This window comes from Plectropomus leopardus, chromosome 22, assembly GCF_026936395.1.
Source record: "Plectropomus leopardus strain MGB_pleo_1.0 chromosome 22, ASM2693639v1, whole genome shotgun sequence".
Taxonomy (NCBI): Eukaryota; Metazoa; Chordata; class Actinopteri; order Perciformes; family Serranidae; genus Plectropomus; species Plectropomus leopardus.
The window spans coordinates 23,752,731-23,768,029 of record NC_142197.1 but is presented as its reverse complement, the minus strand read 5'-3'; the positions used below and the strand labels follow the sequence as shown (position 1 = coordinate 23,768,029).

Below are 15,299 nucleotides of genomic sequence, written 5' to 3'. Positions count from 1 at the left end.
TTTGAAAGTCAAGCTCCTCATGGGTCTATGTAATGCATATCAGATCAATTTTCCAAAATGAAAATGAGAAAACTGGAAAATTTTATTAAATTTTAATTTTAATTTTTAATAAAATCTTAATTCTGCACTGATCTGACAGACAAAAAATACAATTTTAGAAGACTGGATTCAGTTTTCCAGTTTTCTCATTTTCCTTTTTGATGTGGAAAATTGAACAGATAAGCGTTTCAGCGACCCTTGTGTTCTTGTTTTACTTCCTGTCTTTGTCTGTCTCCCGCCTGTTTCCTTACACACCTGCCCTCTATCAGTCTTGTAATTCCTTCTCTGATCCCAGAGTCTACCCTGCACATATGATTTCTATTGTTCTTGTTTGCTTCACCTTTGTGATCCCTACCTTACCCTTGCTGTTGGCCAATCCCTGTGTTCCCTCCATTTGCCCACGTCTACCTCCTCCAGCTGAGTCTCGTTTTTGTGATTAGTTCTCTGTGTGTATAAATCTCTTTGTTCCCTTTGTTTGTCTGTGTTCACCACTGTGCTCATGTTGTTGTTCCCTGCCTGTGTTCCTCTGTTTTCTGTCTTGAATTGCTGCTGTTCTGTATTTGGCTTGTCATTTATACTGAACTATAACAATTTCTAATGCTCTGCACACAAAACTGGCAACTGAGGACGCAGTAGACCAGGCAAATGCACGGGGCAGCAATCATGAAGTGAGCTGGTCCAAAAAAAGAAAAGAAAATTTGAAATAAGGATGATTTAGTTGAAAACAACCACATGCAAAATCTGCAGCACAAAAATCAGTGACACAACTATCACTTAATCCTTCAGAGCTCGGCATCAGTTTTGTTCCGCTGCATTCAGAAACCTTTTACAGCATTTAAACCTACAGAACTTTTGTCACTTTGTCGTCACAAATTTGTTTAATTTCTTTAATAAAATTCGGTGAAAAAAAGAAATGACCAACCAGGCAAGAAATGTCCCATAGTGTGCAAGAGAATGATCTCAAAATTAGTGGGAAAAAGGGAAGGGGGTTAGAACAAATTCTTTAAAAAACAGGAAAGATTGTCCTGAAAACCAAATAATTACAATAATTTTATAGTGTTGTTTTATGTAACCATCAACACCACACAAAAACAGGTGTTCATAAAGATTTATGGGGGGAAAAAGCTGAAAAAGGCAGCTGTCTTTGGTCTTTGGTTTCAAAGGGTTTACTCGATATGACAGAATAAATTGTGCATGCTTATCTGGCACTTGTGATCATAACATTGAAAAGATGCCCTCAATATTTTGTCAAAGTTTATAAAATGCAGACAATCTTAGACCCATCGTGCTATTAATTCAAACTCTTTTTATTAAAATGTCACATTTCAAGCATAGTCAGAGAATTTATATTTACAAAAGAGCTGTTCCTCTCACATAGAATCAAACAGCTTAGATTGAAAAACAAAGACAGTGTTTTCTGGTAGCTTTAAAAATGTATGAAAGGCCATCAAAAGTATTCTCTTTTCCACACAGGCAGCTCCTGGAAATACACCTCATCGGGGTTTTCATCTGCTAGATGAGAGAGAGAAAATTAACATGATGTTATGGAATTGAAATATAATTTTTGAGTCAAACACAAAGCAAATGGCACAATCATTCATCTGAATTCCTTAAAGTTTGTGCATTAGAGCCTCTTCCACCTGTTAAAGGTGCATCTAAAAGCTTTCTCAAGCAGGTGAAAGAGGAGGGAAATTGTGTTCAAAATTAAAATGTCATAAAAATAGTGATCATTAAATCATTAACATGCAGATGAGTAATCTAAAAGTTACCCAGTGTGGCCAATTACTGATGACTAAAAAAAAAAAAAAAGCACTGGCACCTCTTCTGTGCTTTTGGGCGTGTAAAAATCCTTCAATCTATATTTTAATTTAAGAAATATAAACACCAGAAATAACTTTGTTTTTCAATGTTCAGGTTATTTTCTTGTAACTTTTTAGGAATTTCTTGGTAATTTGGGGCCAATTCTTGTGAAGTTGAAAAGGAAATGAAGCCATTTTGCTCAGGTTGGGTGGACGTATTAGCTGTGTGGTAGCTGGCACAGATGCTGCTCTCACCTCCCTCTCTGGCCTGCTGCAGGAAATTGAGCAGGACGGTGGCCGCTTGGTCCACGCTCAGCTTCTCCGTATTCTGACTGCGAGTCTCTGACAGGAAACAAACACCACATCCAATTATCTGTCAATGTCATGGGCCAAAAGTGATTCCAGCTCCAAGACTGTTCTGGGACACTCTTTGGGAGACTTTGATGATTCCAATAAATAAAATTAAAAAAAAAAAAAAAAAGATAAACAAAGTGTATTGATAAACGACTTTGTACAGTAACATTAACTGTACCTAAATGTAATGTGTCATAAACATCTCCTTCTTTTCGGTCCTCTGAGATGAACCTTCGTCCCTCTGGAGGAATGAAAGAAAGAAATGCATCTAACACTCATCTTTTGGAGTGTAATGTCTATAAACAGATACACAAGGATTTATCTGAAATTACAACACTACATAGTGTGTCTGTATTTATTCAGAACACTTTAGGTTTGCATGCAGACATGGGATCATTAGTTAGATACATACGAGTGCCCTTTAGGTACAGCATAGCCTGCGGGGTCCAGTTTCTCCGTTGGAAAGAGCCCTTTAAAGAAAAAACAAAGCTGCATACATTTTATATTTCTGCTTTGCAAGCCTGTCCTTTTATGTTATCTAAAACAACTCATTTTCAGATTTCCAGCTCTCTTTCTTCAATATTATCTTAAAAAAATTCTCATTATTGATAGTTTAATAAACAGAAATAATTCAGTTTTACCTTGGGTGCGCTCCACGATTGCGAGATAAAGGATGCCAGCAGTAAAAGGGAGAGTATATAAGTGGATGTAATGGCCCTCACACCCTGTGGGCGATAAAGGCATATAGTTGCAAATATTTTAAGTCATAATTCTTAAACATCCAAGAAAGACTCAACCACACATGCAGAATTTACGCACAGATTATGAGAAATAGTTTAACTAATAAATAACCATGAACAAACTGGCTTGTTTTCTTTCTAAAACATGGGAAAAGGGCAATAAGCTAAGAAAGAAGAAATGTCCCAAACGTTAACAAGAAATCAATGAAAAATTACAAGAGAAGCACCTGAAAACAAGCAAATAAAGAAAGAAAGAAAGAAAAAGAAGAGAAGAAAAGACAGGTAAAGAACAAAAAACGCCTTAAGAAAGTGTAACAATTAAAATAAATTAAAATATATGTAATATTATTACAGAAATATATGATTACACAAATTATAAGTAGTTTTCTGGGTATGTTTTTTTTCACCACAGTTAATTTTCAAGTCATTTTCTTGTCACCTTTTACTATTATTTATTTAGTTAGTTAAATTTTCCGGACATTTCTTGCCAAGTTGGTCATAATCTTTTGTCCTATGTTTTCGAAAGCAATCAAACTAACGCTCTCAGGAGGCTAAATGCTCGTGAAAAGTGTCTAAACGCAGCGAAAGAAAACTGATGTCGATTCAGGCGTTAAAGGGTTAACTAATAACTAATAATAATAATAACTAATAATTAGCATCAAATTCATGGAGTAACTTTGTAACTCAAGTGCAACATTACGGATCTATATGCAGGTATGAGCCATGTAGGTAATGGTGCGTAAAATGCCAGAAAATCTTTGGTTTCTAAGAATTTCAGAATTTTATAAAGCAACCTATTGTTTCAAAATGTTCTTTAATGAAGTTAAGGAGAAAAATGCATATCACTAGATTTTCCATCGCATTAAATTCAGACTTTTGGCGCAGTGTACTTACTTTCATGGTGCCAGAGGTCCTGTGCGCCTGGTGTCCAGCAGAGAGGATGAGAGACCGTAGGTGGATTCGGTATGCTCCCAGTGATCCCTCTCCCGGTATTTATACCCTCCTGGTCGGGGAAGCCTCCTTCCCTGAGCCAGGAGTGATAGGTCACGCCAATTTGTTGACTCGGGGGCGGAGAGGAGAGTGAATGAACGATCGATCCGGCTCTTTTCATTGAGAGCTATACTGTAAATACTTCTGAATCAAAACTGCTGCCATAAGCACATTCAGCCCCAAGACGCAGTTTTTCAACATTACGCATGTTGGAGCGGCGGGCCGTTAGTGTCAGATGTTTGTGGATGGACTCTGGGGAATGTTGTCACTGTCGATATGAGCAGTCATATTTCCCCCTCTGTGGAGTATTGATATGTTTGCGGCTTGCTCAGTGGAGCGGAGCAAGGAGAGATGAGAGCTGGATTTGTATGAATCAAAAGGCCACACTTCCAATTATGAATGTAATTATCCATGAGTGAGTGAGGCTGGGAGCACTGAATTTTCCTGTCAATGATGTCAGACAGTCTATGGTCAAACCATTAACTGTTCCGCGGACTCACAGAGGCAGGAAGATACTTACAGGAATACTGAGGTCATGAGTCTAAGTTCCCCCATCAACATACAGTTCATTAGTTTTTTCTACTGTCATATAGAGGATGCGTGTCTTTATCAAACTATACACTGTCAAATCTGACAAGTTGATTTTACTTGAAAAATCCAGGAAACCGAATACCTTAAAATTTTTAAGTAAATATAACTATTAGTCTTAATTTATGTGCTTCATAATGTTAAGTCACACTAACTTGGTTTATTGAAAGTTGCAAACACTTGCTTACACTAAGTCTATTTGCCGTTTTTAAGTTGCAACTTCACAAAATCGAGCAAATATGACTAAATTTTCAGTAAACTTAACAATTATCTTGACAGCCCTACATCTAAGTGTTGCCGCCAAATTTGAGGAACCTCCCTCAAGACCTTCTTGGGATATTGGGTTCATGAGAATGAGTCAGATGCAAGGTCACAAGTGACCTTTGACCAAATCCTAATAAATTCACTGTTTAGTCCAAGTGAACGTCTGTGCCAAATTTGAAGAAAGATGATTGTGAGATACTGTGTTCATAAGAATGAGATGGATGCAAGGTCACATTGATTTTTCTGGATGGCTGATATCAAATCAGGTTATTGTTGAGTCTAAGTGGACATTCGTGCCAAATTTTAAAAACTTCCCCCAAGCTGATCTTGAAATATCGCATTCACAAGAATGAGACAGAAAAGATCACAGTGACCTTGGTCTTTGACCACAAAAATCCAATCAGGTCATTGTAAAGTCCAAGTGGGCGTTAGTGACAAATTTGGCGTTCATGAGATATCACACTCACGTGAATGGGATGGATGGACATATGGACATTCCTACGGACGGACAATTGGAAAACATAATGCCCGCTGCCCGCTCGTGATCCTCAAATCCTTTGGAAAAACTAAGCAAAATTCATCCAACCAGTCATTTTCTGCTTAGTTGATGATTGACATAATTTTCCACACAAATACATTATGTTTTGTATTTTTCAGGTTTTATTTTGTTCTCTATATCTTGCACCAAAGTGGTGAATGGGCTAACCGTCTGATTGGCTCACATAACCTCTTTACTTTTTTAGTTTAGTTTTGTTCAGTGATTTTAAAATCTCCCTGCTTGAAAAATATCCAAACACACACACACACACACACACACACACACACACACACATATACTGTATATCTCAATGTTAAAAACTTAGATTCACAGTGAATGTAAAGAGTCAATAACATGACAGGAACAAATGACCACACACAAAATGGATGTCAGATACAAAGCTAACTTCCATAGTATATTTACAAAAGTGCCATACAGCAAAACATTGTCATTTCACAGGTCACTTCAACTTCTTGGACAATCAGAACAGAAAGACCCACAGTTGAAGAGTTCATTTATTCGGTTCCTGGGTTATTGTCGATTCTTAAGAATTTCCTCTCTCAATAAAGAAAAAGAAAAAGAAAAAAAAAAAGACTTTGAACATTTAAAGCTCAACAGAGTTTAAGGACACAAAGGAATTCTCTAAGTGGTATGATGTGATACAACTTATGTTCATCCAGATATAAAACGTCTGCAGGTCCATAAATGTGTAAAGCTGCAGCTGCTTCAAAGTGTCATAGGTCTCAGGTCTGAAAACACAAAAACCCAACTGACTGCTCTAAACCACTGAAATAATATATCTGAGTAAATAATACATTCTTTGATTGTGATACCAGAACCATACCAATATTTTACATGTTTAAGTACATAGGTTTTTCACAATTTGGCGGTTATTTTCATAGATTTGGCTTTAAGATCCACGCTGAAATTACCATTTTCAGCTACACATGATACATTTTAGAAGTTTCAACCTTACAGGCAGCCACTGGTTCATTTCAATACGCTATGAAAATGTGCCTCTTAAGAATTCAAACATGCTGCTCATTTAATCCATACAAATTGGCATTCATTTTTGGAAAAAAAGTTTCTATGGTGTTTTTTTTTAATTGTTTTTGTGGAAAACTTCTTTTTGCACTATAAAGTTTAAGAGACAGTTATGAGACACGAGACAATGGTATAAACTTGAATAAATGGAACCTTCACTATTTTCTGGTTAACGACTGTGCTACCTAGCTTGTTACTGACAGTTAGCAAACCAGCTACCTGATTACCGACAGTTAGAAAACCAGCTAGTTAGCTTGGTGCAGACAGTTAGCGCACCAGCTAGCTTGTTACTGACAGTTGGCTGACCATTTAGCTGATTACTGACAGTTAGAAAACCAGCTACATTGTTACTTACAGTTAGCAAACCAGTTAGCTTGTTACTGACAGTTAGCAGACCATTTAGACCATTTAGTTAGAAAACCAGCTAGCTTGGAGATCTTTTGTGACCAACAAGTGCTAGCATGTTCCTGCCTGGCTAGCGTGTTACAGTTTGCTGCTAGCTTTATGAGTAGTCACTACATTACCGAGCTTTTATTACTACTTGAATGAACTTCACCATCCATGTGTCATCGTGAATTAGGTGTTGCCACTTTCTGGTGTGACCAGACCTAAAAGGGACAGTTCAACCCAAAATTAAAAAAACAACAACTTTTTTTCTCTTATCTGTATTGCTATTTATTGATTCAATTATTTTATTTTATTTTATTTTTATTTTCTTGGTGCAGACTGTCTAATGTTGGAGATTTTGGCTGTAGAAACGTCTGCCTTCTCTCTAATATAATGGAGCAAAAAAAAACAAAAAAAAAAAACAAAACCCAAAACAAATCATGACACAGTTACTCAACATGAGCTGTAATGTTAGCTAGCTCAGTGGAGCTTGGTGAGATAGCAGTAGATATGCACTTCTTTCTGCGCAGTGATATGGTTTGCAGGTGTGGCTTGTACAAAAGAAAATAGTTCCCACATTAAACAGCTCACAACAAGGTCTCTGGATTATTTTTAATAACCGGGTCATAAATTCTGGAAAGAGACATTACTGTTGGGTTTTTCAAATGTATTTTTTTGGTACTTTGAGCACCACAAGGCGAGTGCCATATAGTTCCATTATATTAGAGAGAAGGCAGATATCTCTACGGCTGATATCTCCACACTCTGCAACCCACACCAAAACTATCTAGACTGATAAATAGCACTAAAGGGTCAGAGTAAAAATATTTATTTTTTTTATTTTGGTCTGAACTCTCCCTTTAATAGAAGCAATAACAACAGCAACAAATACTAGTATGACCCCACAACACCTCACGACACATGAAGTAAAGCACAGATCATTTGAAAAATAATTTATACTGAAGTATTCATTAGCCGACCGTGAACAGAAATAACATGTAATCAAGGGGAAATATTACAATAGCCACACAAAAACATGAACAAAGAGTCACAGAATAACTGCAAAGAGACATAATGCTGGACTTTAAGTTTTTGTCCAAATAAAGTTAAAGCACAGGCACAGAAACGTGGCAACATGGCGGTCCACTTCTCATCCTTGTGGAGGGTCAGTGGGTTTTTTGTCTGTCTGTTCCACAGAGTAAGAAAGTCACATAGTCAGAGTTGGTGGCGCTCTGAGGGAGTCTTCCATCCTCCATTTTCATGCCAGATGCACTCAATGGCGAAAAGGGATCAATAGCATTTGAAATATTTATTGTAGTGACCTTAGTGACTCCACCCTTTAGTAAGAGACCGGTGGTGCGACGCTCCGATGAACCTTTGATTGGTAGCACTGACCAGTGAAACTGCAGATAGACAGAAAACAGTCTTTCGCCTGCTGGAGGAGGAGGGGAGGAATCTGAACGGAGAACCAGAACGGCTTTAAATCAGCCCGATTGGGAGATTGTGTTGCTTTATAAAAAAGACCTGCTGTGCTCAGACAGCCTTCTCTGGGCACAAACAGTCTCTGTTATACCATGGTGTTGCTCTCGCCCACTTTGTCCACGTACTAAAGGAAAACAAAGAAAACACGTTCAGTCTTTATATGATTGATTTTTTTAGCTTCTCTCGTGTGTAAAGCATGATCTGACACACACACACACACACACACACACACACACACACACACACACCTGTGAACAATGACATGTAAAGTGTTAGTGTTGATTAAACCGACGCCGCATTGCACTGTTTGCACTTTAGAATGGAAAGCATGCATAACTTTAGGGGACACACCACAGGTGAACAGGACAAACAGTTTTTGGTTGTATTTATTGCCAATTTGGATAATTTTTGCAACTTGTAAGAATTTGGTAAAGTAGTTAAATTGAAATTTAATATCTCCTAAAACAACAAATAAAGCTTCATATATATAAACTTAATGACTTACCACTGAATTAATAACTTGGACTTCACAGTCCATTTTGAGTCTTGTTTTACCTATGGTGTGTGCCTTTGAAAGCCAAATGAATAAGTTGAGATAAATTATTTAAAAAAAAAAATTTAAAAAATTACCAGTTCCCTAAATAAAAGTATATGCTTCTCCTTCTATCATAGGATACTGATTTTCTAAATATTGTAAAGCATATTAAATATGTTAGCATGCAAGGGAAAATCGGCAGTGACTGACCACGACTGCTGATTGTCCTCAGAGCCTTACGAAGGCTTTAATAAAAAAAAACAAAGACAGAGAGACATTCACCTCAAAACAAAGCTTCGCACACAACAGCATGGAAGGAGCATGTCCATAAGCCTCAAAGCTAATAATGTGTCTGCAGACTTGCACCTCTAGGTTTTAAAGTGACGGTCCCCTCAGTCCTCATGAAACTGGAGTCAAAGGCCAGATGACCCTGACATCAATTCATTTTCAAAACTACCTTTTTGTTGTTAAAATGCCACAACATTCTTTCCATGTATACTCTATGTTGAGTTCATTATATTCATCTCTAACTACATGTACAGGTAGTTTCTGAGTGGATAAACTGACAGCATTGTTTTATTAACCCTTTGAAACCTGAACAATTTGGCTTGATTTGTTAAAACAAGGAAACATGGAAAGTATGCAATGAGCAATTTAACAAAAAATGACCCCAAAAAATAGCTAAAAAATAGTACCAAATAATATGAAATTGCCTGAAATTTGCAACAAAAAAAAACAAAGAAAAAGAAGCCTAACTCTAAACATTTAATTAGAAATATAGATTTTTTTTATATTTTCTCTTAGTTATTTGATAATGGCATTACCTCTTGATTTTCTATGATTCTCTCTCTCTTTAAGCTAATTGTCAGGATTTTGTCACTTTTGGCTTATTTTTTGTAATTTCCTTGATATTTCATGCCAAGTTGCTGATTGCTGTTTTTCCCGTGTTTTAGAAAGAAATCAAACCAATTTGCTCATATTTCAGATGTCTAAATACTTGTGAAAGGTGTCTGAACGCAGCACAAAAACACCGATCCAGGTTTCAAAGGGTTAAACCAGCAGTGATGTGCATGAGCTGAGCTGTCATCGGCTTGGGGCACTTTTGATTAATGTGTTGTAGTTGCAGTGTTTGAACACAGTGATTAATAAACAAGAAAAAGCCATGCTGCGTGTGGCCAAAGCAGAGCTGCAGGATGGCTGCAGTGCCGGCTGATACTCACTGCACTGATGAAGGGCAGGTTTAGGATGGAGCCCAGGACTGGTATTCTCCTGATGAAGCCCACTACAACTGGGAAGAAACCCCTGGAATGAGGGAAGGGAAGAAACAAAGAAAGAGAAAAAGAAGACGGTCAGATTCCAAAGACAGAAAACTACATGGAACAGAGAAAGACAAATAACGTGGACAAATAATAATTGAATAAATAATTTGTTCTCAATATCAAAAAGAGCCAATAAATAACATGAACTGGGAGATTCAAACGCTGCTATGTGAAGGACACAAGCAGAATGACACGGACATACGAAATTTTGGCTTTTCAGACTTTTTGCACGAGTTTCCATTTTTTAATTTGCAAGAGAAATCCATACGATGCCGTGTCACTGAAGCTTTTCAGTGTTGAGATTCTCTAGATATTATCAAAAATCAGAAATGGAAGGCAAATTAGTGTTACCATGGCAGGATTTCCCATGAATTCATTTATTTGTTGTGGCCCACCACAATTAAAACATCTGCCACCACACATTGATTTTATATTTTGGCAGCTGGACCGTTGATTGGGAGCACTACTGGAATATATAAACCATTTGGCTATTGATTTCACCACACTCTCGGAGCGCAGAGAGTACACTGGGCACAGACGGAGCTGCAGAACTGAAAAAAAAATCTTGGTTTAAGTTTGAACAATTTTTCCAGAAAGCATTTTCAAACAGAATGAGCCAGTTTTAAATATTTATAAGGATTTTAGTATGTTTTTTTTTTTTTTTTTTTAAATCTTTTCTAGTCAAAAACAAAATAAAGGGTAAGCAGCTCCCTCTGTAACCAACTGCGTTAAATGATCTTCTAATATCGCTTCATATCAATCGCTGGCCCCTAAATAAAATCAAAATCGTATCATGGCAGGCTTTGATAATGGCAAATAGTGTATCGCTGTCCAAAGAATCTATATAATATTGTATCGTCATGAAATCAGTGATTTACCCCCGTAGTAACTATGCGCTGCCCCCCAGTTTCACACCTCACGGTGCAAGTGCACTGAGCATCATCATTCTGCTGTGTCCATGTTTTAGCTCGTGCCTCCCTTTGTCTCCTCTTACCTAAACAAGAGGAAAAAGCCGTAGATCTCCAGCACCACTCCGATGATGGGCCAGCCAATCAGCACCACAAACACACCTCCCAGGAAGAAACTGGTGGCCTTCATCTTGTGCTTCTGGAAGAAGAAGCGGAATGTCCTCTCCAACCCGATGACAAAAGCAAGTCCAGCAACAAACAGGATCTACAGTGAAACAAGGACGGTATCCAGTATTAGAAAGCAGTCCAATGGTGGACCTTTGAAATGGCAGCAAAACCACCATCCTGACTTAGTCCTTCGCCCCTGCACTGAGGGTTCCAGAATCCAATCAGACTACTACTACTGTGAAAACTGTCTTCTGTGACTCTGGAGGAGCTTTGTCAAGTCTGAGAAAATGACCCAGATGATGTCATAGAGATGACATCGGGGTTATCTCAGTTTTGGGTTGGAGACTTCAGACTTGAGGGTGCCCCACAATAAAAGATTTTTATAATCAGAACAGATGCTGACCATGTGTGACCTCAAACCTAACGAAGTGTGAAGATAAATGTAACAGCTGTGTTCCTATAGAGTGTGGAGAGCATGGATAGGGCCAAAACAGGATGCCAGATACTAACAGATTCCATTCACGAACAACCAGAGTCCTGATTCTGAATTTGAACTGAAAAGCTTATCAGTGTCAGCACAAGCTGATTCAGAGGACAGGAGGCTGCACCTGTATGTTTCTCAGCATCATAGTATATAATATCGCTTCAATGAAGCAGAAATACTCACATTTCCTATAGCCAGGAGCGCTTTGTCAAAGAAAAGGATCATCCCGAAGAAGAGGAAAAACACGCCGAAGCCTGTTAATCCCATTCCAATCTCTGCAGGACAGACACACACACACACACACACACACACATACCACAGGAAGGTTTAATTATTGCATCCAAGTTTGTCACTAAAGAGAAGATCTTATTGCTGTCTTCTTGTTGTATGCAGCCAATTAACACTTCTTGTGGCAGACAGGAGATTATGTGAGGTTTTATTACTCTCCAGCTGCTTCACCGAGGTCTTGATCAATTATTCTATCTCTCTTGATAATTATCTGATAAATCCAGCACACTTTGTCCTGCATGTCATACTTGTTAATGATTGATCTTAACTGAATGGTTTTGGTATCTAAAATTCACAACACGTTTTAGTATTCTGTTAATACACATGAGTACAATTAAGGGACTGTTCCTTATTTATGAGAGGGGATGGGGTAGTGCAAAAAGAGGGAGACATGTTAAATTAATTTTTAAGCACTGGGGAGGGACATGTTTTATATTTTGGCTTAGGGACAGGGCATACACATTGGGGATTTTTGATTTCTTTAACAATTCTTTGGATATTTTTTAAAGAAACCATTTTGGCAAATTTTGCATGTGTTCTTTAAAAAAATTGATTCTTTTTAAAGAAAACATTGTGGCGATTTTATTTTCTTTGAATTTTTTTGGCAATGTTGGTGTTGTTGTATTGTTGTTGTTATTATTATTATTACTCATTATTTGTTCTTTAAACATTTTGGATAATTTTTAAAGAAAGATTTTGCAGATAATTTTTGTCTTTAAAAATTTTGGGTGATGTTTTTCTAGAAAACATGAGGAAATGTATACTTTAAAATCACCAAAATTATACGATTAGCATAACAAAAACTTCAGAAGCAGAAATTATGATTGGATTTTCAAAAACTTCTGACTGTCCCCTAACACATTACATGGAACAAATGTTTCAGTTAGAAAAAAACATAACCAAATCTGTGCTTAACAAAGTAATATTTATCATAATCACTTTATTCTCCATGGCTCTTTTGAAATTTTACCAAAAATAAACAATTTGCACGCACTAACCAGCATGCTCAACAACAGTGAAAAACCTTTTTTTTTTCCCCAACACCAGTATTTAGTCTTCATCTTTTCACTTTCAAACAATGAAGAGTTTTTTTTAAATTAACAACTAATTTTATGTTGGAGGGAGGGTCATTCATTTTTCTCAAAACATTTAGGGAGGTTCAAGGGGGAAAAAACTAAGTTACAACCCCATCTGATAAATAAAGAACAGTCCCTAAATAAACGAATACAGTTCAATATTTCCTATAAAATCACAGTGAAACTGAAAACAGACATTCCAGTGAGGTTTCTACTGTACCTCCAATGTTCACTTTCTGTGTGAAGCTAGCCAAAGCTTGTCAGACACGGAATAAAAACATGATCATATCTTACTATCAGCTACAGAGCTTGCTACGAGCCACACAGTTAGCGTGAGGAAGTAGCTCTTAGCTATATGGGCCACGGGTTATCGTTTTGAACCGCCATGAGAGCAAAAAATGAAGCTAACTTTCCTAGCACTGAATGCTAACTGCTAGTTACCCAACTGCTGCAGATAAAGCCGGTTTCACACAGAGCGAGAGAGCAGCGACACACACAGATGCTCAAACACAGAGAGTCTTACTTTGGGAGTCCGTAAGCGAAATCATCTTGGCGGTGAATAAACGGGGGAGGATACAAAAGAAATAGGGTAATTATTACAATAGCATTCAAGCACTCCTCTAACAACAATTTGGATGACAGCTGCCACTGCAGCAACAGCCACGTCTTCCGGAAACACACCTTCTCGCGATGTCATCTTCCGGAACAGCGCCGTGTCGCATTCAACGTGGCAACTTCGACACTTTTGTTCTTCATAGAGTTGCGAAGTGGCATCATGAGCTATTTGTGACAGTGTTTTGTGACTCACAGCTGGAGCAACTCTGCAGTTTGGATGGGAAGCAAACGGAGCAGGAGAAAAGATTAAGAACTGTATTCGTACATATGGTTCTTTAAGGGGAAAGAAGATAAAAGTATGTGTACATAAAAACTTTGAGGTAGTAATAAACTACGACTCCCAGGCTGCATTTCGGTAAACAAAACAAAACAAACCCCCCCCCCCCCAAAAAACACCTAATGATAGAGCTTAAAATTATGTTACGTACGCCACATATATATGTACAGGCATTATCAACGTTAAAGGGAAGCAACGATACAAACAAATTCATATATATTATTCCTATGTTTCAATGTAAAATTCCTTTACAATAATGTGAAAAAAATGAGTTGGGACAACTAACTTTCAAATGACTAAGCACCTTGAAAACTTGTGTTTATAATGATTGAAAAACATAAAACATAGCAATTTAGTACATGATGTACTTAATTATTATAATTACGAACACAAGTTTTAAGTTGATTTTTCATAAAAAATTACATTTTTCTGACTAAAATCTTACACATTATTTAAAGGAAATACTATCATTTATTATCATTAATAAAGGGAAACAACGCACATTTTCAAATTCATATATGTAATTCCTATGGCTTATTAAAAAAATCCTTTAAAATGTGAAAAATAAAGATGGAACCAGAGCCCTTTAAGACTATTCTAGTGCATTCGTTGGGACAACAAAGTTTTTATGACTAAGCAACTTAAAAACTTGTGTTCATAATAATTAAAAACATGAAACATAGCAATTTAGTACATGATGTACTTAATTATCAAAACACACACACACACACACACACACACACATATACAGGCAATATCATCGTTAAAGGGGGACGAGGCACATTTTTGAATTCATATATGTCGTATATGAATTTGAAAATTTACATATATATTTTAAAATAAATATAGAATATATAATGAACATGTTTTTTTCTGTGACCTTTATGACTTAGTCACAATAATTATATGTTTTTATATTCTCTAGTTATTTGATGATGTTCAAATGATTTTCCCTCTCTATCTTTTTTATTTATTTATTATTTTTTATTTTTAGCCAGGGTAATTTTCTTGTCACCCTTCAAATTCTATTTTTTGGCATCTTCCAGAAAATTTCATGTCAAATTGCATGTTTTTGAATAAATAAATAGATAAATAAAAGTGGTGATGATGTTAGCATCTGCAATAGTGCACGTATACAATATATTTACCCTGCTGGTATATGACAAGAATATTTACTGAACAGAAGGAATATCTCAAATGGTATTTTCCATTGAAATTACTTTCTGTTACTTATACTTAAGTTTTGGATTATTAAGCCCTGTCCCAGGTTCTGTCAGGCAGGGCAAATGTAGACTTAGAAATAACAGTATAATTTTGCTCTTTCCAAGTTATGTATTATAAACTACACTATATAAGCTTTACTTATACATGAAAAAGCGGGCCATTATTGATTTTAATGTGTGA

At 36.8% G+C, this 15,299-nt stretch overlaps 2 protein-coding genes across 4 annotated transcripts; both read right to left on the bottom strand.

Annotated features, from left to right (window-relative positions):
* Positions 1-1,065: 1,065 nt before the first annotated feature.
* spx (spexin hormone) lies at positions 1,066-4,056 on the bottom strand. 2 transcript variants are annotated; one of them, XM_042510964.2, is made up of 6 exons: positions 3,827-4,056; positions 2,834-2,917; positions 2,605-2,662; positions 2,371-2,433; positions 2,094-2,180; positions 1,066-1,551 (listed from the first exon to the last, which is right to left on the bottom strand). In XM_042510964.2, exons 1-6 carry the CDS (start codon positions 3,830-3,832, stop codon positions 1,487-1,489), a joined length of 363 nt encoding a protein of 120 aa, XP_042366898.1. In that variant the 5' UTR covers positions 3,833-4,056; the 3' UTR covers positions 1,066-1,486. The 2 variants fall into 2 exon arrangements, with proteins under 2 accessions (XP_042366898.1, XP_087928807.1); XM_088072681.1 differs by having other exon boundaries at positions 1,066-1,548.
* A 1,645-nt stretch (positions 4,057-5,701) lies between these two features.
* On the bottom strand, positions 5,702-13,693 carry golt1ba (golgi transport 1Ba). Of its 2 annotated transcripts, XM_088072802.1 has the most exons (6): positions 13,527-13,693; positions 11,823-11,914; positions 11,074-11,252; positions 9,981-10,062; positions 8,971-9,005; positions 5,702-8,349 (listed from the first exon to the last, which is right to left on the bottom strand). In XM_088072802.1, exons 1-5 carry the CDS (start codon positions 13,549-13,551, stop codon positions 8,997-8,999), a joined length of 387 nt encoding a protein of 128 aa, XP_087928928.1. In that variant the 5' UTR covers positions 13,552-13,693; the 3' UTR covers positions 5,702-8,349; positions 8,971-8,996. The 2 variants fall into 2 exon arrangements, with proteins under 2 accessions (XP_087928928.1, XP_042367379.1); XM_042511445.2 differs by lacking the exon at positions 8,971-9,005 and having other exon boundaries at positions 13,527-13,688.
* Positions 13,694-15,299: the final 1,606 nt, after the last annotated feature.